Source organism: Chlorocebus sabaeus, chromosome 21 (assembly GCF_047675955.1).
Source record: "Chlorocebus sabaeus isolate Y175 chromosome 21, mChlSab1.0.hap1, whole genome shotgun sequence".
NCBI lineage: Eukaryota > Metazoa > Chordata > Mammalia > Primates > Cercopithecidae > Chlorocebus > Chlorocebus sabaeus.
The window spans coordinates 31,146,729-31,168,794 of record NC_132924.1 but is presented as its reverse complement, the minus strand read 5'-3'; the positions used below and the strand labels follow the sequence as shown (position 1 = coordinate 31,168,794).

The window sequence follows — 22,066 nt, the reverse complement described above, 5'->3', positions numbered from 1 at the left end:
GCTGGTGTGAGGACCTGCAGCTGGCTCAGGTCTTCCCCAGTTGTGTAAATCAGGGTGGGTGAAAGGGTTAAACAGGGACCCTAAGAGCCCCCAGGATCTGGGTGCTGGAACTTGCCTGCTTTGGAGAAGGAGAGTCTGCTAATGAGGCCACTTTCCAGGAAGGCCGGCTCCACAAGGTGCTGCCAGCGCCGGAGCAGATGCTAATGAGGACTGGCTTGGCTTGAGGAACAGGTGCCTAATGAGTTTAACAAGTAGGGACCTACAGAGATGGCCTAATGGCTCTGGTGGCATTTTAAGGGCAGAGCTCAGTGGGAGCCATAACCAGGAGACCGAGTAATGAGGGATTCAGGGCTGGGGTGGGACCAAGGAGGAGCCTCCTCTAAACTGGAGAGAGAGTGCCTGCTGAACAAAGGTTAGCAACTTTGATGCTTTTCTCGGTGTTGGCCTTGGCAGGCCTGGACTCCCAGCAGGGATCACAGGCCCTTGGTCCCTCCAGGGAGCAAGGGACAGTTGGCATAATGAGCCGGGAGCTGCATTAAGAAGCAGTGATGAATGCCTGGGACTTGGTGCCAGGTTCTGCAGCGTCTGCTCCGATAAGCACCTGCTCACAGCTGGCCACAGAAATCTCCAAGTGGCCTCTTGTGGGCCCAGCCATTTGCAGCTCCTTGCTCTACAAGAGCCCCGATGATGCTAACGGATGCGGCCATCATGCTGCTGCTGGGTGTGCAGTAAGACTTTCTAAGATACCCTGAGTTCTGAGTTCTGTCACTTGAGAAAATAAAATCAGGGCGCCCCAACCTCCCTGCCCTCTTGACAAGAGAAGCAGGGCTCACACTTAACCTGCAGTGCACTCCCGCACAGCTGGTGGTGAGAAACGGAATGAGCTGATGACATGAGCACCCAAAGCCTACTGCGAGTCAGATAATGTTCAGTTCATCTTTTCCAGCCAAATTGAAAGGACACTTAATTAAACAGCCAGCTGATAGGTCATTTTGGTGGTAGATCACTATGCAGTTTTGACTGTACATCTCAGCAGGAGGATAGAGAACTGACTGGCAGTGCCAGATCATCTCCTGAATTGAAAAGGCTTCTCAGCACAGCCCACTATAAACGGTTAAAAAGGAAAAGAATTGATGCTGAGTCCCAATTTATTCTAGCAATAAATATTCACCTAGAGATTCATGAGCCATTAACTTCCTATCCATTTCATTAAGCTGTGTTTTCAATACATTTTCCTCTTTAGGTTTAACTAGTTACTTATAAAAACTTTAGGTATCTATGTTGTTTTAATCAGCGGTTTACTATATTTTATATCAAAAAATAATTGTAATAATTCAATCCAGAAGATTATTGTAAAAACCCTTGAACCTTTGGTCATAGAAAATGAAATATCTTAACTTTAATTCATACATATATTGTGTGGCAGAGAAGTATGACAAAGCGAGCAATAAAACACTTTGAGCCATAAAAGTAATGCAGTAGTATAAAATTCTGTAGGGCCATGGAATGAAGCTACACATTAAAGAGGAAGGAAACAATGTCACATTTCCCACAATTAAATCTGAGCTGGCCAGCCTGAGCAACATCATGAGACCCTGTCTCTACAAAAAAAATACAAAAATTAGCCTAGCATGGTGGTGCATGCCTATAGTCCCAGCTATTCGGAAGGCTGAGTTGGGAAGATCACCTGAGCCCGGGAAGCGGAGGTTGCAGTGAGCTGAGATCTTGCCACTGCACCCTAGCCTGGGTGACAGAGTGGAGACCCTGTCTCAAAAAAAAAAAAAAAAAGGAAGAAGAAGAGCTGGGTCAGGTGTTTTTAAAATAGATGAGGGTGGGTGTTAAATCACTGTGGTGTTCAGAATTCATTTGATATATTTTAAAGTGTTGCAGCAGTTTTATTTAAAGATGTAAATATTTACAAAATGACAGAAATCACACCTTTGAAGGTTTTAAAGCTTAAGTAAAAAATACTACATGTCAACTTAAAAATGTGCAAGATGGAATACATGATTTTTCAAAATTTATTTTTGTAGGGGTACCTAGAGCATTGGTTCCTTTTAGAAGCAATGGCCTGATGCTTCTCCCTCCCTGACTCCTGGGACTCTGCTGCAGGGACACAGGGACGGAAGCCAAGCCCAGAAGCTGCCCCGGTCGACTGAGGGGCCTTGTCTACCCTTCCCACCAAATTCCAGAGCCTTGGCCTTTGGGACAGGCCCTGGCTTGCTGGATGAGCTGCACACCTCCTCCAGGCTGAACCAAACTGCCCTTGGTTGGGGGCTGGGGCCAGGTATTAGCCTGGTTGGAGTGATAAGGGACAGACCTGCCTGCAGGTGCTTTGACCATAAAGACTCCAAACCTACCAGAGGTCAGAGAGAGAGAGAACTGGCCTGAGGCCAGGGCCCGAGTCCACTAAGGAAGATGGATGTGGCCCCTCAGACCCAGCCACAATCCTTGGCCCACACCACTCTTTGGATGCCTGGGTGACTTGACCTGAGGGGAGGCCATTTCCAAGAGGCATGGTTTATTTCACAGAGAGCAGGGATGTTTCTGAAGGGGAGGCTGGAGGGTGAAGGGCAATGGGGTGTGAGTTTCAATCACCGAGGACATAGTTGGTTTCCGCTATTCCCATCCCATGCCTCCATCCTCCACACCTCTGCTCCTCGTTTTGCCCCGCACGACGCAACTGGTTGACCTAAGAATGTGGCTGCCCTGATGGCGTCTTCCTTGATTCCCTAATCTGCAGACTAGGCAGAGTCTCCCAAGCCAGGCCTAGAAGCCCACATCCTTCATGGAGCCCCTGAGGCGGGAGGATGGCTGGGGAGGGGACAGAGGAACAAGGGTGGGGCACAAGTGAGCCTCTCTAGGTGACAGCCCCTGGGATAAGGCAGCCAAACTGATCCTTTGCTCCAGCTGGCATACCCCACCCAGCTGCAGGGGCACCACCGAGTGTGGAGGCCAAGGGCTGGCGCAGGGCCACACCGTCACTTGACTGCTGGCACCGTGAGTAGGGCAGGGGAGCCCCGTGTCTGCCACTATAAATAGCTGTGTGCGTTAGACAGGCCCTTCTCCACTCTGGGCCTCAGTTCCCTCTCTACAGTGAGGCTCTGGCCAGAGAGGCTGGGATGGGCAAATGCCTGCAGACATTTGACCGGCTCTTCTCAGGGGGTCCTATGAATTCCCTCTGCTCCCTCTCACACTGAACCTGGCGGCCCCCACTGGTCCCTGTCCCTTGGAGTCCCCCTTGGCTGCCGCACCCCTTCTTTCCTGCCAAGCTGGAGAGCTGGTCTCTCCCCTCCCATTTCCTGCCCCACCAGAGCCTGCCCAGCAAGGAGAACCCAGAGGAAGAAAGTGAAGAAGGACGGGGGAACTGCGTAGGTGGGCGACTGAGGGGTCACACGGCGGCTGTCTGCTTGATGCTGTGGAAGCTGATCCGTGTGGGTGATGTAGGAATGGACATGGCCCGGGCCACGGGGACTCGAAGGGAGTGATGGTCCTGCCAGCGGTGCCACCTCTTCCTCACAGCCGAGCGCACCTGTGGAGAAGGCAGAGGCTCAGCCGGCTCCCAGGGACCAACCCTGGGCTTCCGGGACAGTTTCCTTCCCTGCTCTCTGCTCTCATGGGTTGACTGCCACCCTCATGCCAAGGAATTGTCTGCTTCCAAAACCGAGGTCCTTCTCTGACCCTGTTGCCTCTCTCCAGGGGCCCCTTCCTTATCCTCCTGGAGAGGCTTGACTCCACACCTCCTTTACTCCACACTGTCCTCCCAGATCATCCAGTTTCTTCTGGACACACTGCCTTCCCTTCCCTGACTCACTCTGCCACCTCAAAATTAGCATCTTGGGACCAGAGAGCGCAGCTTGGAGACTTGGCCCCCTCAGCCTTCTTGGGCCTCTGCTCCCGCAGGGCATTGGTGGTGTGCGTCCAGCTCACACACCTGGAGCGCCTCTTCCTCCCTCCTGAAGACCGTCCCCTCTGCAGCCCTCACCTTCTCTAGCTCCTGCTAGACTCCCCTGCCTGACTAACCATGGTGTTTAATGCCTGAAAGGGAAAGCTCTCTGTCCTGGTCATTTCTAAACTTGGCTGTACCCAGGGCCATTTAAGCTTCATTTGTTTGGCAATTGAAGAATTTTTCTGGAAATTGGATGGTGTCCCTCACATCCTAGCTTGTACATGGTTCGAACAGAATAAATGCTCCATAAACATCCTTTGTTTGTTTGCCTTACTGGCCCCCTCTCTTCTTCTCATCCAGACCACAGAACCCGTCTCTACTGATGGACTTTGCAAGTGGAATGTGCTTTCATCCACAGAGACACAGGTCTGCAGAGACACCTTGCCAGTGCCCTGTGCCAAGACAGGCAAGTGCATTCCTCTGGAGTGTTCAGAAGCTCCCGGGCCCTGGGGGCTGTGTTTGCTCTTTGCTGTATGTTCTCATTCACCCCAGCCCAGGTACGAGTGTGCTTCTCCCCTGCGTCAGCTGCACTGGGGCTCTGGGCCTCAAGGTTGGTGCCAAGCTTCACAACCGCCTGACTCCCCAGAGCCTGCTCTCACTGTGTGGGCTTTTCTGTGGCAGGTAGGGGGGAATGTGCTGGTCTCTCTTCTGCTCCCTGACTCCATACAGACATGATTGCATGATAAACATCTCTTTCTGGAAGCTTCCTCCTGTCACTGCCTTTGCTCTGGCTTCTCTCTTCCATGAGGCCCTGCGGCCTGGGCTTCCCTGCTCATCCAGCTCTCTGAGTGCATGTGTGGGGCACTGGCATGTTATTTCGGGGCTGCATAGTTGACCTTCTAAACTGGCTCCAGCCCCTGCGAGGAGGATTCCTGTTCCCCTAAAGCCAGGTGGTATCTCAAGCCTTCCCCTCCCTGGGACTCCTGCAAGGCTGGGCAGCACCACTGGAGCTGCCCTGGAGTGGGATCTGAGGACCTGGATATCCCAGGCCCCCCCGCAGACCTGGCCTCATACCTCTCCATTGAAGAAGCAGTAGAAGACGGACACGAAGAAACCCTGGAGAGGAAGGAAAGAAGGGAGTGATCAGTGACCTGCCTGCAGAACTGCTCTGCCTGGAGGGGTGGCATTGGGGACAGGATGGTTGGGGGAAGGCTCTGACCCAGGAACCCCTGGAGTCTGAGCTGGGTGGGGTCCTAGCCTTAAGGTGCAGATATTCCACGGTCCGCTGGAGCCAGGCAGACTCCAGTCTCCTCAATATTGTGTGACCTGTCCCAGGGCATTTGGCCGGGCTGCCTGCATCCTCAGAACAGGTTCTGGGACAGTAGGTGCAGGCTGGTAGGACCCAGATGCAGGCTGCGTGGGGATGACGGGCCAGGCTCAGGCTGAGCGTGTACAGGCTTCTGACTCTGTGGATGTAACTGAGCCACGGGTGTGCCAGTCCCGTGGGACCATCTTAACGAGGGCATGGCTGCCAGAGCAGCCTCAGGAAAGCTCACTGTGGGGCCCCCATCTGGTCTTGGGCCCCACCTGGAACGACTGCAGGAAGGAGTTGAAATAGATGAACACGATCTGCGACAGGTCGTCCTCCCCGGGATTGACAAAGAAGAGCATGTAGGTGATGCCCAGGAGGGGCAGGAGCACCAGGGTGGCCTTCACCGCCTTCCTGGGGGCAAGAGGTGGACACAGGTCTGAGCCCATGCGGCAGGCAGGGCCTCACCCGGTGGGATGGCGGGAGACACTGTGGCTGTGTTTCTTCCGGGAGCTTGAGTGAGCTCCCTGGGTGAGGCCTGGAGCAGACGGCTCTGCCAGGAAGCAGGGGGACAGCCCGATGACCTCATCCTCTCCCAATTGCGGGGTCAAGGCACCCCCTCACATACCTGTACTGGATTGTCTCGGATGTGGTGGACGCGCGTAACTTTGTCATTAGGATCCTGACGATGTTGAACAGAAATATGAAATTGATCTGGAGGGAGGGCGGGCATGGGAAAGAGGGAAAAGCAAGGAGCATGTGTTTGAGATGAGCTGAGAGGCAGCCCCCTTCCCCACAGCCCCCTGGAAACCCACGTCCCATGTACACACCTATCCTACCTGTCCCCCTAGCACCTGCCAGCATCCCAAGGCCTGTGCTCCTCCCTCGCCAGGATGGGGAGACAGCCCATTTTCCAGGGCCTGCATCTCCAGCCCGGGCTTGAGGAGGAAAGGCGGCAGCCTCTGTGGGTCGTGACTGAGAGCACGGGACATGCCCTCTGAGGCTCAGAAAGCCCCCAACCCTCTCCCCCGCATAGGGACCCTACGGAAGCCCCTTCCTCTCTCTGTCCCTACTTGTTGACTGAGGGGCTCTCTGAGTCCCTTGCATGTCACTGGCTCTAGGTCAGCCTGAGGTCCTTCTGACTGAGGACAGCACTGCCCTGGTGGGGCAGACAAGGCCAGATGGAGGGATTAAGAACTCAGTTGCTGAATGAGTGATTAATCTGCCAGCATCCCCCTGTGCCCAGGAACTCCAGAGCCTTCGTAGGCACCCTAGACAGGGAAGATGGATGGGCTGCAGGACTGGCTCTGAGGCCCCAGGAAGGGCCTCATTTATCTTTATTCTGAGTTTTCCCTTAGCACCAGAGCCTCCCCACCCAGCCCCTGGACCTGGAACTGGCCTGTGTGGCTCCCCAGTCACTCCCTGCTGGGTGTGGGTCCCCGTGGGCCTGCGAGTGTCTGTTCATCTGTGTCGGCTGTGACTGTGACTGTGTCGTCCCCTGGGAGCTGCAATGTGGGTCTGTGGGTCTATCCTTTAAGCACTTGTGGAAGTGGGTTTGCCTCACAGACCGTGTGCATGCGTGAGCATGGATCTGGGGCCGGGGCACGTCTGTGTTTCTTTTCACCTGCCTCCGAGCGTAGGTAGGCAGGCAAGGGAGCGTGTGTCGGCCTGACACAGTGGAGCTGTTTCCTGACAAAGTGCTCATGGGCCAGAAGGAGACACATGTTAGTCCACGGGTGTCTGCTGGCTCGTGTGTGCACACCCACTCACACACACACACACACACACACACACACACACACACACACCCCTCTGAGGATCTGTCTAGAAAATCCATTGGTCCTTAAGCTTGGGCTGGGCCCTTCTAACCCTCCCAAGTTCTGAATCCTGGCTGGGAGAGGAGAGACACAGGATCCAGGCAGATATCCTGAGACTGTCAACCCTGTAGCCTCTGAATGCTCCCCACAAGCTTTCGGGTAGCCCTAGGGGCAGGGAGAGCTCACATCCCACCTCAGCTACTGCCTGCTGCTCTCTTACCACATAGTGGTATGGCCTCGGGGGTCCAAGGGAGGGCTGGGGGTGGAAAGCCTTCAGCAGGGCTGCCATGACCTGATACCCCCAGCTTTCTCCTAAGGCTTACCTAATTTCCAGCTCCTGGGTCTCCAACATATTCCCCTGGATCACGGGACACAAGTCACCTTAACATATAAGTGAATCCTAATTTTCTCATACAAGTAATGCAAAGTATTTGACCTTTTCTGATTCTTCCTGACTTCCCTGAGAGTAGAAACTGTTGGAATCAAAATACACTCTCATTTCTGCCACATTTTCTTGAATTTAATATCAATCTTTGGACATCCATCAACCCACTAATCAGTTCAATTATCCACCCATTTTTATTCATCCATCCATCCATCCATCCACTTACCTACCAACCAATTCATTCAATTACCCACCTACTTTTATCCATCCATCCATCCATCCATCCATCCATCCATCCATCTATGCATTGTTCCTTCCTTCCTTCCTTCCTTCCTTCCTTCCTTCCTTCCTTCCTTCCATCCATCCATCCGCCTAGCCAACAACCAATTCATTCAATTATGCACCTACTCTTTTATCTATCCATCCACGCACCCATCCATCCACCTACCCAATAACCAATCCATTCAGTTATCCACCTACTGTTTTATCTGCCCATCCACTGGCCCATCCATCTATCCATCCATCTACCTAGCAACCAATTTATTCAATTGTCCAACCACTATTTTACCCATCTACCCATCCATCTAGTCAGTAAACAAGTGATTCCTAAGCACCTCTTGGCTATAGGGCCCTGTTTCTTGTGCTGAGGCAAGGTCAGGGACAAGGTCGAGTGTGGAGCATCTGGGAGACAAGGCCTTGTTCCCATCCTTACACTTGGCAGGCATTTAGTTATGTGGCCCCACTCATCTCAGCTTGGCTCTATGTAACCTGAAAATCCTTCTTTCCTTTGAGCCTGTTTCCCAGCCTCCCACTTCACACCACCACAGGCACCTTCATTTCTCTCCAGGGATCCTTCTGGTCACCCTGCCCACACTGAGCTCTCCGACTTTCCATTCTTGAACTCCACCTCCCCCCTAAAAACACACTCCAATTCTTTAGTAAGAACTGTCTATTGTACCCTGCCTTTGTTCAGCCTGTTTCTGGTTTTATTTAATTGTTCATTCATTCAATGAATCAATGGACCATGTGTCAGCCTCTGAGCCAGGCATCAGCGATGGGGAAGTGGACAGGCAGTCAGAGCCCCTGCTTGCAGAGGGCTTGTGGCCTAGCTGGGGGCCTGGAGGGGTTGGGGTGGGGGAGATGACACCTTTCCTAAGGTGTCAGAAAGGCCTGGAGAAAGGGCGGATGGGCTAAGAACTGAAGATAAGCCCCCCCACCACCCACACATGAACTGAAGCACCAAGTCCTAGTCTCATGGCTCAAATTTTGACTGTTCTAATTTGCAGTTGTGTGGCCTTGGGCAAGTTGCTTAACCTCATGAGCTCCTGCTGCCTTGTCTACCCCCAAGGGGGCTAACCACAGAGCTTGCCTTAGAAGATTAGCACAATGCTCACAGAGAGCACTAAGACCTGTGTCTGGCCTAGTGACTGCCAGTCCTTTCCCATGACACCAACAGTGACAACACCAGCAAGAAGTCAGGCTTCCTGCAAGCTCAACCACCTGATTCACTTCTCAGAACCAGAAATAAGTGAGTATCTCTTAGCAGCAAAAATGCAGCTGTGAACTGCTGGGGAGTGTAAGGATGGCAGGAACACCAAGCACGTGTCCAACCTTGAAGACAGCAGGCAGATGGTGGGGACAAAGCAGGAGACCTGTCTTTGAGCCTCAGCCGTGCTAGCTATTAGTGGTGACCTTGGGCAAGCCAATTCATCTCTCTCGGCTTCTTCATCTGTAAAATGGAGAGCATAACCCTACTTCTTTTAAGACTTGAGCATGCAAGGGTTGGAAATAACGTAGATAGAGCTTCTGGAAGGGCTCAGCTTGGAATCTGGAAGCCCCTGTTGATGCAAAGAGCTGGGCCCAAAGGAAAGAAGGAAAGGGCTTATGAGCACAGATGCCGGGGTGGAGCCAAAGAAGGGGTCTGGAAGGGAGCTGGGTCTTGACACTGAGCTCTTGCATTCCTCGCCTCCTTTTCTCTTGGCATTTCCTCACCACCTGTCCAACATCTTTACAGATGGGGCTCACTCTCTGCCACCATTGGTCCCCCATCCAGGCCAGCCTTCCTTGGCTCCATCCCAAGCTCATCAAAAGCCTTATTCCTCCAGGATGGCCCTTGGCAGCTGGTGGGAAGAAATGGATCTCATGGGGTTTCTGTTCACACTGAGGGGTGAGTGACTCACCACAGCTGGGAGTCCAAGGACAATCCTACTAGCTGCTGACAAAACCTGGTTTCTGCCTCTGAAGTGAACCAAGCCCTGACAGTGGAATTTCCAGCAGTGGGTGAAAAAACTTCCTAGCCGTCATCAGTTCGCATCTATCAAGGACACTCCAAAGATGGAGGTCAAATGAAACCCAAAGTCACAGAAAAAGGAGAGTAAGAAAATAAAAGAGATACATAAGAATTGTCTCCAAGGTAGACAAAAGAAAGCCCCACCAGGCACCTTCTGTGTGCAGGAGGAGATGGCACTCTCGCTGAGTCTCCCAGAAGGAACTGTGGCCCTTTAAGGAAGCCGGTACATACAGGAGCCTGAAATTACTGAGCCTGAAATAAGTCTTACGTAAATGCCAATTTCTTACGGGGCTTTTATGTATGTCTTTCTTTCTTTCTCTCTCTCTCTCTTTTTTTTTTTTTTTAAAGGTATGATATATAATGGGTTCCTTTTGCAGAATGCAGCCTCTACTTGAACTCTCCCTTAATTAAAGCTCTTTGTGGATTAAAGATGTGTGGCAATTATACCTTAGATGCAAATACATTTGGCAAAGGGCGGGGAGCTGGACAAGGAACAATTGCTCATTACGCTTCATCCCGGTATTCTCCACTCCAGGCTGGGGGCGGTGGGCTGGACCCAGAGAGGGTCGCTGGGTGCCGAGGGGAACGTAGGTCTGGAATGAACAGAAGTCCGCACACTCTTCTGTTGTCACCAGCTGCCTGCTCACCTGGCTGTCTCAGCATTGTACAGTGTCAGACCAGGAGGGCACAGGAAGTCTACCCATTAGATCCTTTCTCCTCCCAGAGAAAGAGCCCTGAGGTCACCAGTGTGGTGTGGGGCTGCGCCAGGGCATCGAGCGTGAGGAAGGGAAGGCTGGGTGGTGCTGGGGCATAGGGTGGCACAGACAGGGTATGGGAGTGGCATATAGAGTATGTGTGCAGGGCCACCCATGCCACATCTTTGCCACTGTCTCTGCCTGGGTGGACCCTCCGCTGTCCTCCTGTCACCCAGCCCCATCCCAGCCACCACTGAGGACCTACCAGGAGCACGAGAATGATAGGGCCTTGGTAGATGTAGTCCACCAGGTCACCGGGCTCCTTGCCAAACCAGCACCTGTGAAGATGGGGTGGCTTTAGGGGGCCTGCTGAGCTGGAACTGAGGGAATCCCCCAGACTTGGGCCCAGGGTCCTCCAGCTTTACCCTTCCTGAGACCTAGCCTCCAGGACTGACCCTTCCCAGAAAGCCTTGGTGGAAATACCAGCTCCACTGACCACCCTCACCCACCCAGGCTGTCTTTTGCTCTACACGGTGGGTCTGATCTCCCCAGCCAGACTGAGGACAGGTCATGGGTCTCTTGCTCCTCCTCTCTCACCTGCCCCATTGCAGCCTGCTAGGCACAGGACTGGGAATGCAGGAGGCACAGGGAGAGCTGGGCTCCCCCTTGCTGGTCCACAGCCAATTGCGTTAGGCCACCTGTTCCCATATTGCTTGAAACCCGCTGTTCTGTGTGCCAGGCACTCACTCGGCCACACAAAGCAGCAGATGTGGAAGTGGAGTCTTCCTACCTCCAGCCTGGGATTTTGTGTCTTTGAGCCAACACTTGTTCACCCAGTGAAGCGAGTTGCTGTCTGGCTGGCCTCACAGGCTGCCGGAGGCTTAGTTCATTCTCTGGGGATGCTGGTCAGGAGAAAGGCTTTAGGGTCTGGGTCGGCCAGCAACTGCTGGACCACAAGGAGGGGCCATCAACTTTGGGGAATTCAGTCCTCTGAAATCTTGGAGGTCATCCAGTGCAGACCTGCTGCAGATAGGATTCTCCCTGTCTTCCAGGGTTTCTGGTCTCTGCTTGGACCCCTCCTTTGACAGGAAGCTCACCACCTACCAAGGCAGCCCTCTTCTTCTTGGGCAGCTTTTACTCTTACAAGCTCTTCCTACTGTTGAGTTTCTGGAACTCCACCCCATTCTTGTCCCCACTCTGAGGACAGATCCCCTCTGCTCTCTCCAGGCTCTGAGACAGACCCCTCAGAGATTTGCATACAGGGTGATGTTCCCTAGTCCCCACTGCTCTCAGCTGGTGACACTCGACTTCCTGGCTGCTCCCTGGCTGACCCATGGCCAGAGTTGCTGTCATTTGGGCTGTGGTTCAGCATATCACAACCTGTGGCATAGGGAGAACCTCAGGATGGGACACTGACCCAGGCATAGACTGGGACTTCAGGAAAAAAAAAAAAATCTCTGTTAAATGCTCATGGACTCTTTAAATGCTCATGGACAGCCCTGGATGTCATGTGCGGCCTTGGCCCCTTCCACATACCCTGGGCCAGAGCTGCCACATCCAAGTCTGAGGAGGTCTTACAAAGACCAAAGGGGGCGTGCGTGGCACGGAGGTGGGGTGCGGGGAGGGGCCGGGGAGACACTGCAAGGAACCACGATTCCTAACTTAATTCAGCAAAGTTCCTTGAGCCCTACTACGTGAGTACCTCTGAGTGCAGGGCTATTTTTTTCAATTTAAGGACAACAGGACAGTGAATCTGTCTAAGTGTGGCTACAACTCCTGCTCCACGGCTTGGTCAGAGCCCAAGGCTGACCTTTCCTAACACCCCACACCCTTCCCCATGAGCCCCCATGGTTGGCCCATCCACTTACTGTTCATTCTCATAGTAGAGCTTGCTGATGGCCCAGGCGATGATGATGGGACAGGGGATGCCTGAGAGAAGGACAGACTTGGGCTGCAGGGGACCGATGGACAGGGACCTTCTTGTAGGACATATCATGGCGGACCACAATGGGGCTGGGACCATGTTTTTACTCTTCCAACAGCAGGTTACCCATAACCCCAGGGGTGCCCTGTCCCTCGACCCCTGGCCCATGCCCCCGCCCCTCTCTCCAAGCAGGGATGCGTGATTTTGTGATAGAGTAGAGCCAGCCAGTTTCTAAGCCAGAGACAAAGGCCTTGGTCAGGTCCTTCCTGGCAGGGGGAGAAGAGCTATTTGAGGAATATCCTTTGGAGGGACCTTTGCTTGTTCCTCACCAGCATGGAGGGAAGTAGCTGTATCCACGGGACTGGGCTGGGGGTGAAGGGCAGGGCCGGGCTCTGGTCCTTGGACCCAAGACGAAGGGAAATGGCCTGGTGAGAAGTCCTCCCCCCAACTAGGCCCTGCTGCCCCCGGGACCCTCACACCATCCAATGAAGAGGAAGAGCCACTTGCGCAGGCGCTCGGTGGAGTAGGTCATGACGATGGCCGTGTGCAGGTAGCAGCCTTCCACAAACATCCAGAAGAAGTTGGTCACCACGAAGTAGTTGAAGATGGTGGTGATGCAGCGGCACCAGACCTGTGTGCAGGGCACAGGCTGTCAGGAGGTTGCTCGGGGCCCAGGCAGGACATACACATCCCCAGGCAGGGCAACAAGACACAGGGTTTCCCAAAGGGGGTTCGTGAATATGCCATCAAATACCAGTGAACCTCACTCTGAAAAGCCTCATCCTTTTCTAATTTTTCTTTCTAGTAAAGAGAGAGAGTCTGGCTCTGAGCTTTCTGTAGACAGAGGCTGGAATTCAACCATCTTGTTGTATTTTTATTTTAGTTTTTTTGAGTCATTTTCAATCCATAGCAAGTCAGATCTGCTTCCTTTTAGGGATGGGATATGGAATTTCATTTTTAAAAAAATGAAAAAAAAAAGTGAGTAAAGTGAGTCAAGGGTGTATGAAGTGGGGCTGAGGCCAGGGAGGGGATACTCCAAAGAGTATCTGGGTTTGGGAACTTCTGGACTTGGCACAATCATTACTGGCTCTGGAGGGAAACTTGCAAAGTACACGGCTGCTGGCAAGTCACTGCACCTCTCTGAACCTCAAAAAGTAACACTGCCTTCCAGGGTGGTTGAAGGAAACAGAGGATAACAAAGACAGGCACGAGGGTAGCTGTGTTGTGGCTGTGGTTGTGCCTGCTGTGGTTCCGTGCCTTCCCAGCAGAGGGGAATTTGTCCCTGTCCCTCTGAGCAAGGCTACTTTCCCCAAGCACAAAGTTTACCTTCCCAAAGGAAGCAGGGAGGGGAAGCCCCGCCCCTCTAGAGCCACAGTGGGCCACAGCAGGGCCAGGGTCTAGGCCTTGGGCTTCCACACCAGAGCTCCTCTCAACAGACCCCCACCTGGTCATCTTCCCCACATGCTCATCCCCAGGGCACCCTGAGAGCCAAGGCTGGGACATGGGGAATGATGGAGACAGCTCAAGGTCCAGGGACCTGTGTGTCAGAGGCTCTGCTTCTGGCTCTGACAGCCCCGGTTCTTAGATAACCCTTCTGTCCTGAGCTGCTGGCTGCTTCTGGGCTTCCCTGTCCGGTCCCCATGGCTGTCTTCTGGGCTTCCCTGCACAGCCTCCTGTGGAGGTCTGTCTCCTTTTTTTTCCAAGAAAGTCCTGCTGAGGTGGGAAGCTACCGAGCCCCTCCTCCCAACCCTACTTTTCCTCCATGGTTGATGATGTTCTATAAGCACAAGCCCACGTGGGAGCTGGAAGGCGCCCTCAACTTGAGTGAGCCTATTTGGTTCTGAGGCAAGGTTCTTTGTGGGACCATGTTAAGGATCACACCAGGCTGGTGTCTGCTAAGGCACAGGCCACCCAAAGGAAATGTACTGAGAAGTCTCTAATGGTTTGCCACAGGGCTCTGCGATGGCCCAAAACTAGTCTATACTTTTACAATGGCTTGGACACAGTACACAGCAATGGACAGAAATCCAGGGTGGACAGTTAGCATGTGGGATAGCCCCTTATGTAGAGGTATCATCACTGCATGTGACCTTGGCTAGTCATTCAACCTCTGTGAGTCTCAGTTTCCATGTCTATGTAATGGGGAAAATGATCCTTGCTAGTCTCATTGGGATTCAGAGAAAGCTCAACAGAGGTTAGTTCTAGCCTCTTTTTCTCAAAGAGGTCTTTGAGGACATCTGAATCCACAAGATGAGGAGTGGACTAGGATAAATGTGTCTGGAGTCAGCTTTGTGAAGTTTCCAGCCTGGCAGCTTCCTGCTCCTCCCAGCCCAGCTCTGGTGGGACAGTGGCTAGGGTGGAGGCAGGCTCAGGTATGGTTTTGCACCTGAGCCACAGCCCAGATGACAGCATTCTGGCCATGGGTCAGCCAAGGAGCAGCCAGAAAGTCAGGTGTCACCAGCTGAGAGTAGTGGGGACTGGTGAGCATCAGTCTCTGTGTGCAAATCTCCAAGGGGTCTGTCTCAGAGCCTGGAGAGAGTACAGAGGATCTGTTCTCAGAGTGGGAGCAAGAATGGGGTAGAGTTGCAGAAGCTCAACATTAGGAAGAGCTTGTAAGAGTAAAAGCTGCCCAAGAAGAAGAGGGCTGCTTTGATAGATAGTGAGTTTCCTGTCAAAGGAGGGGTCTAAGCAGAGAGCAGACAGAGAGATGGTATCCCCAGAGCCCAGAGTCTCCCAGGTCTAGCCCCGAGTCTCCCCGAGCAGTGACCTCATTGCTCTCGTGCACTTCATGGTCGATGAGTTGTAGCAGGAACCACATGACATTCCGCAGGATAAAGGTGGTGATGAGGTTCCAGTGAATCACATTCCGCAGACAGCGGATGCTCCTGTGGGAGGTACAGGTCAGGGGTCAGCCAGGGTCACGGGTCAACTGGGACTGGATTTGCCCTGAGGCCAGGTAGACACTCAGCCTAGGATGAGGGCAGGGCTGCACTAGGAGCCACTTCCCACCCATGGTGGCCACAGTGAGGCCTCTGAGTCCAGCTCCCACTCTGCACCCCACACGCCTACTGGTGATCTATGCCCTGGCATCCTGCCCAACCCCCCCTTTCTCCACTGGCCCTTTTATCTGCTGGACCCCACAGTGGAGGTGAGAATGTCTGGGAGAGGTGAAGGGGGTACTGTAGGAGGAGGGAGGAGGAGAAAGTAAGGCAGAAGGGTGGACTCACCGCAGGGCCAGGAAAAGCAGGAAGGCAGCCACCAGGGCTGCCACAGATACGCAGTGGCCCAGGTAGTTGACGACAAGGGCGACGCGGTAGTGCAGGTCGTACTTCCTCTGCTGGACAGACAGACATGGGCAGGGCAGACGGGGGCATGGGCATGTGGGGGTGGGGCTGGGTACTCCAGCCATGGCCACCTCTGCGTCCTGACCTTGGGGGCAGAAGTGCTCCAGCTGTCATTGCCATGCCTGGCTCTTAGAGTTCGTTCCTGTTGGCCCTGGGTGGCTCTTGTTGTGATAAGTGGCTGTGGTCAGGCCTTCCAACATGCATTTATTTTTAGTTTTTTAGAGATGGGGTATCAATCTGTTGCTCAGGCTGGGGGTCCAGTGGCTATTCACAGGTGTAATCATAGTGCACTGCAGCCTTGATCTGCAGGCCTGAAGCAATCCTCCCACTTCAGCCTCTCAAGTAGCTGGGACTACAGACATGTGCCACTGTGCCGGGCACCAACATGCACATTTGGGGGCACATTTTGGGAGGTATGGGTACAGATTCTTTAAAAAATTCTAGACTCAGGCCGGGCGCGGTGGCTCAAGTCTGTAATCCCAGCACTTTGGGAGGCCGAGACGGGCGGATCACGAGGTCAGGAGATCGAGACCATCCTGGCTAACCTGGTGAAACCCCGTCTCTACTAAAAAATACAAAAAAATAGCCGGGTGAGGTGGCAGGCGCCTGTAGTCCCAGCTACTCGGGAGGCTGAGGCAGGAGAATGGCGTAAACCCGGGAGGCGGAGCTTGCAGTGAGCTGAGATCCGGCCACTGCACTCCAGCCCGGGTGACAGAGCGAGATTCCGTCTCAAAAAAAAGAAAAAAAAAAAAAAAAAATTTCTAGACTCTAGAATGCTTCTCCTGAGTTTAGTCTCAGCCCAGATCCCAGCTGGCTGAGTGACTGAGGTTGGGTTGATTTTTATCTCTGGACCTCAGTTTTGATGTCTGTACAATGGGGCCAACCTGCCATCCTACCTCAGAAGCAATGGCCTATGGGAGGCCTGGGGTGGGGTGCATTGAGATTACTCTGCCCTGGAGACCACACGAGAGGGTGCACTGTCTATAGAGAATTTAGAAATTTTATTCAAACTGAATAAAAGTCAGTTGACTTTTAATTATCACCAAGTGTTGGCAATTTGAAACAAAGTCAGTGATGAAATACTCCTTCCTGCCAGGGAGAGCCACCCCTTCACCCTACCCACCCCCTGTGTTGATTCTCCACTGCTGGAGGGGCAGAAAGAGTGGCGGTGAGAACTGAGGGCTGGAAACCTCCCTGCCCGTTGAGTGGCCTCCCTGCAGAACCCCTGTGGCTCACATTTTGCAGAATGACTTTCTCAGGGCGGGTGAATGTTTTTCCCCTCTCAATTTGGACTTCATTTGGGGAAAAGTCCCAGCCCCACTGAGGACTGTGCTGGGTAATGAGGAGGGGACAGAGCTGAGATGTATCCTTTTAGGTCAGGAATGAGGCGTAGCCTCAAGGAGAGGAGTTCGGTGCCTCAGCAGCACCGAATTGAATTCCAGAGCAAGAGCTGGAGCAGGGCTCCAGAGAGGCAGAGCAGGACCCAGCTTCCCATGGGGACAGCCCTTGTGGGGTTGCATTTGTTGCCATGTGGAGTCACAGAATCAGAATGTCAGATTGGGAAACTGAGGCCCAGAGGGAGAGGAAGGTGTGCAGCCACACAGCGTCTAAGATGTTGGGAGCATTGATTACACGGTCATTCCCTTTTTGTGTCACATGCCACCTTGGCTGTATCCTCTAGCAGCCCAAGCTCTCTTGAAGGTAGGACTCCATGTCCCCCTTCTCTACTCCTCTACAGTGTCACTGAGCACAGGGCAGGACACTGGGGGCAGGGGCAGGAGGTACAGAAGGGAGTGGCTGGGTGACACAAGGATTGGTTTGCCCCCCTTGGGATCCTCTGTGTTCAACCTGAGTCCTAATACGTGTGTGAGGCCTGGGGTCACAGCAGGTGAGGGCCACTCACCTTGTCATCCAAAATGGGCTCACACTGTGAGTAGTTGATCTTTGAGGCCCACGTCCCATTCTCCAAGCATTCTCGATAGGCATTCCCTACAAAAAAATGCCAACTGCCAAGAGTCAGGCCACTCCCCTCCTCAAGAGCCCTCCCTGGCTCCCTAGTGCCCACAGGATAAGGTAAACACACCTCAGCTCTCCTAGGGCAGGAAATACAATGTGCATCTGAAAGTTTACATGTAAGCCACTTATGTGAAAATAGCACAAAAGACTCATCTTACTAGATTGCTAAAGGCATGCTAAAACCCATTTTAGATACAATCTTTGACTAGCACTTTGTACACTTTCATTTTGTTCATTTGCTTCAAAACTGAATCCAATTGTGAGCAGTGGGTTGTGCATGAAGATTCACTGCTTTCAGCATGCCACATAATTTACATCCTCATCTCAATTGTTTTATATTTGAGATCCATACTTCACCAATATCAGCATTTCCATTTTAATAATAGCTACCATTGACATAGCATGTGTTTCCCATGTGCCAGGTCCTCTTCTAACTGCTATGGATACACATATCCATTCAATCTCCACAACCACCCCATGAAGTAGGCATTAATATGAACCCATTTCAAAGAGGAGGAAACTGAGGCACAAAGAGATTAAGCTGCTGGCCAAGGATACAAAGATGACAAGAGGATTCAAACCCAGAAGTTCTGGCTTCAGGTCTTCTGTTCTTAACCTTTAGGCCATATGAAGTAGTGGCAAACAGGAATGAGTGAATTCTGGGGACTCAGGGCTGGGCCGCTGCTCTTGGGCTGCTGCTGCCTGGGAGGCCACCATGTGATGTCTCTCAATGTTCAAGAACCAGCCTCTGTATTCAAGTTGGAATACGATGTGTGAAAAGACGTTTCAAGGAGCATTGTCCTGTGCACACAAGTGCAGGTTTTGTCAAGGGGGACGGTAGGAAAGTTGAAAAATGCTCATATTTGCCTTTCTCTCTATCTCAGCTCCAACTGTCAAGGTCTGGCTCCTAAGACACCCCCTCCATACGCCAGCTCCAATCAGGAGGAAGCCCTCCCACCTGAGAAGGCCCGGAGCTCTCCAAGCCTGCCTCTGCTCTGCCTTCCACACTAGTGTGTTTCTGACCTCCCGGGTGGGTTACAAATGCTGAATGTTCCATTGTTTGGGGGTGATTTGTACCAGGGTTCATCTCTCTGACTAATGGGCAGTTGTCTGTGAATTTTTCTTTTTAGCATATGTTAGATATACAATGTAAAGCTAATTAAAATAAATAGCTCGTAGATCACAGAGTTGCAGAGCTGGAGGGGGAAACTTAGGTTGTTTTTGGAAGCAGTGTGTTCTGAAATAATTAAGTGTACTTAAAAACCCACTTCCGTTGAGCCCGATGAGTTTGAAGCAATGGAATTGGGAAAGAGCACTTGCCGAAGAGCAAAATCAATGGGGAAGATTCTATTAGCTTAATTGTTTTTTAGTTTGGTGCCTGGAGCTCATCCATTCTTCAAACCCAGGGTCATGACTGGCCTATTCCTTCCTCCTGGGCCAAGGCCCATCCCTGGCAGGGCCCTGCCCTCCCTCTGCCAAATGAGTCAGGAAATGCCCTGGTCTGATGCTGATTCTGACTCCCAGGAAGAGGAAGCCTGCTCCCCACCCCTAGCCATGGTGCCCAACTCCCCAGGTGGGCTCTGAATTTGATACCTAGGACCATCTTTTCTTACCAACATTCGTGCTCATGAAAGGGAGAGGCTACCTCAACTTGTGAGGGTCGGTGATGGTGATGTCACCGAACTAAAAAAGTAAGTGTGTAAGGAGGGTAAGTTCTTTTGTGAAATGAACAGTCCCTCCCTGATGGGGGTTTACAGTGTCTCTGAACAGTCTATGTGAGGTGAGGCAGACCAGAATCCTGTCTGTGTTTCAAAGGTCAGAAAAATTTATCTTCTATGTGTTCATAAATATTATCTAGCTTTCCTGAAGCTCAATGCTAGGCCCCTTCCTTCAGGAAGACCTCCTTGATTGCTTTCACTCTATAGCTCTCTCTCCCAAGCACCTCCAGTCCTGACCGCCTGCGCCCCACACTCCAAACCTTGCCCGATGACCAGCCCTGAGCTGTCCAGGTGAGTGAGTCTGGTCACTCTGATCAGTGTGGGGGCTCCCTGAGGATGGGGCCTCGGAACACTTGTTTCCCAAGTATGATATCCTGTGGTGGTACTGATAGTGGGGTGGACTTGCAGGTGGGAGGGGGTCAGGATAGAAATGCTGCAAATCAGAGACCTTTCCTCTCCCTCACACCAATGTCCATGGGGTCCCAAGTTCCATGGATCATTTCTCCTCCTTTTCTTTTTCCAGAGTTCACTCCCCTCCTGCCCATCCCTCCATCTGCTCTCTAGTCTTCTTGCCTGGACTGCCACAACGGCCTCCTCTCTCACTTCCCTGCTTCTTCTCTTGCCACCTTGACCATGTTGATTCCTGCTTAAAAGCCATCAGTGGCTGTTTATTGCTCTCAAGAATAAAGTCTAATTTCTTAGCATGATAGTCAAGGCCCTTGATACACAGGCCCCAGCCTAGCTGCCCTGACCCATCTCCAGCATTCTGCATGGCCACTGGCATTGGCACAAACAGGCGTGGCACATACCCTCTTTGTGTGGATCCACCTCTTAAAGCACCTCCTCCTTCTTACCCACTGCTCACAGATGAACTCCTACCCATCTTTAACCCACTCTCAAATGCGACCTCCTGCATGGAGCCATCCCCAACACCCCTAGGTCTGAAGCAATCCTTTCTTTATTTCCCCCTCTATCCCTTCCCTTGTAACGTAGTTTTTCCACTTTATTGCCCTTGAACCACAATAACACATACATTTTATATTATAATCCAGTACACACACACACACACACACACACACACACACACACACACACACAGCATCCAGTTTCAAAAAGCAAGATTTAGCTTGAGCACAACTGTACTATTTTCCTATCCAGCCTATTCTAATGCCTTCTATTCATTTCACACACAAACGCTGATGATGACCCACTAAATTGACTCCACAGTCCACTCTTGCATCACAATCCATAGTTTGAAAAACACAAATTCTGTTTTAGTGCATTTGCCATAATTCACTATGAATTTCACATCTTTGGACCTAATCGTTCTTTTCTTTGGTACTGGACTTGAGCTCCTTGGGGACAGACAAGTAAGTAGAAGCCATATTGGAGCCACCAGATCTCCCTCAGGACAGAGCCACTGAGGAAATGTGGGCTGAACAGAATTGACTCAGGCCTGCTGACCCCTGGGAAAGCAGGTAGGATGCAGTAGTGGGAGGGGACTTCCCTCTCTGGCAGCCCAGCCCTGCCTGCAGATAAGCTTCTGGCTATAGACACTGGGTATCAAAGGACTGGAGGACAGATGTGCCCCACTCTTCGGAGGAGCTGTCTGCTGTAGCTAATGAGGGCACTGGGCCCTCAGGCACAGCCTTGGACAGGAGAGAGTAAGATGGAAAGAATCCCCTCCACCTCCTGGAAACCATAGATGGATGGGCACACACTCTCAGGGCAGATGGCAAGGCTAAAATTGTGGGGCTGGATGCAGAGAGGTGGGTGCCCATTACCATAGCAACACAGGTGCCCCTGCTGAGGATCAATGCTGATGATGTGGAGTGTGGGCTTCCAGGGGCATTAGGGTCTGAATGATGCAGGCAGGGTCTTCTCTTGCAGGACTCTGTAGTCTGGGAGGCCTGGTTTCCATGCTCAGAGTGGCCGAGGCCTGCCAAAAACCCCCATTACAATGGGCTCTCCCCGTTTCAGATGCTGACACTTTGCAAAGAGTTCCCAGTTCAGGCAGTTACCTGGGGTGGTCCTGAAGCCTGGCTAGGACATGAGAGCCTGTATTCTAGCTGTAGTTTTGTCTCTGGATAGCTAGGTGACCATGACTAAGTCCCTTCCCTCTTAGTCTCAGTGTTGCCTCTTAGAAAAACTACAGTAAATTGATTCTCTATGATGTTTGGCATCTCAGGTGTATCAATTATATGTTATGTGAGACTCCCCAGTCTACTAAATGCCAGTTAGCATCCCCAAGCTATTGTGACAACTCCAAGCACCTTGACATCACCTTCAAATGGTTGGCACTTCTATCTCTGATACCGTCTGGAGAGACATGGACCATAGGAGACAAGGACCATGAGGGGCTATTTTTGGTGGTGGTTTTGGGGGAAGGAGTACAAGGGACAGGGGTAGGCATGGGGAAAAGAGTGAATGGGACTGTGGTGAGGCACAGCAATGGGGTCATTGGCTATTTGGAAAGAAAAGTACAGCAAGTGAGGGAAAGGCTGGATATGGTGGCTCATGCCTGTAATCCCAACATTTTGGGAGACTAAGGTGGGTGAATTGCTTGAGCCTGGGAGTTTGAAACCAGTCTGAGCAACATGATGAAACTCCATCTCTCTCTCTCTAAAAACAACAACAACAACAACAACAACAAAAAAAACCAAAAAAAAACCAGGCGTG

At 52.1% G+C, this 22,066-nt stretch overlaps 1 protein-coding gene across 5 annotated transcripts in view; it reads right to left on the bottom strand.

The window, feature by feature from the left end:
• Positions 1-2,003: 2,003 nt before the first annotated feature.
• CRHR2 (corticotropin releasing hormone receptor 2) overlaps positions 2,004-22,066 on the bottom strand; it is a 35,245-nt gene continuing 15,182 nt past the window's right edge. For 2 of the 5 annotated variants that reach the window (XM_007981714.3, XM_007981708.3), the window contains exons 3-12: positions 17,557-17,642; positions 15,537-15,646; positions 15,077-15,194; positions 12,787-12,940; positions 12,254-12,314; positions 10,651-10,723; positions 5,827-5,912; positions 5,477-5,612; positions 4,964-5,005; positions 2,004-3,532 (exon numbers count right to left, since the gene is read on the bottom strand). In XM_007981714.3, coding sequence (XP_007979905.1) covers positions 3,392-3,532; positions 4,964-5,005; positions 5,477-5,612; positions 5,827-5,912; positions 10,651-10,723; positions 12,254-12,314; positions 12,787-12,940; positions 15,077-15,194; positions 15,537-15,646; positions 17,557-17,642 — 1,007 coding nt within the window. In that variant the 3' untranslated portion in view covers positions 2,004-3,391. Of the gene's footprint in view, positions 3,533-4,410; positions 4,732-4,963; positions 5,006-5,476; positions 5,613-5,826; positions 5,913-10,650; positions 10,724-12,253; positions 12,315-12,786; positions 12,941-15,076; positions 15,195-15,536; positions 15,647-17,556; positions 17,643-22,066 lie in introns of those variants that run through there. The other 3 variants (XM_007981710.3, XM_007981715.3, XM_038004791.2) reach the window with 3 other exon arrangements.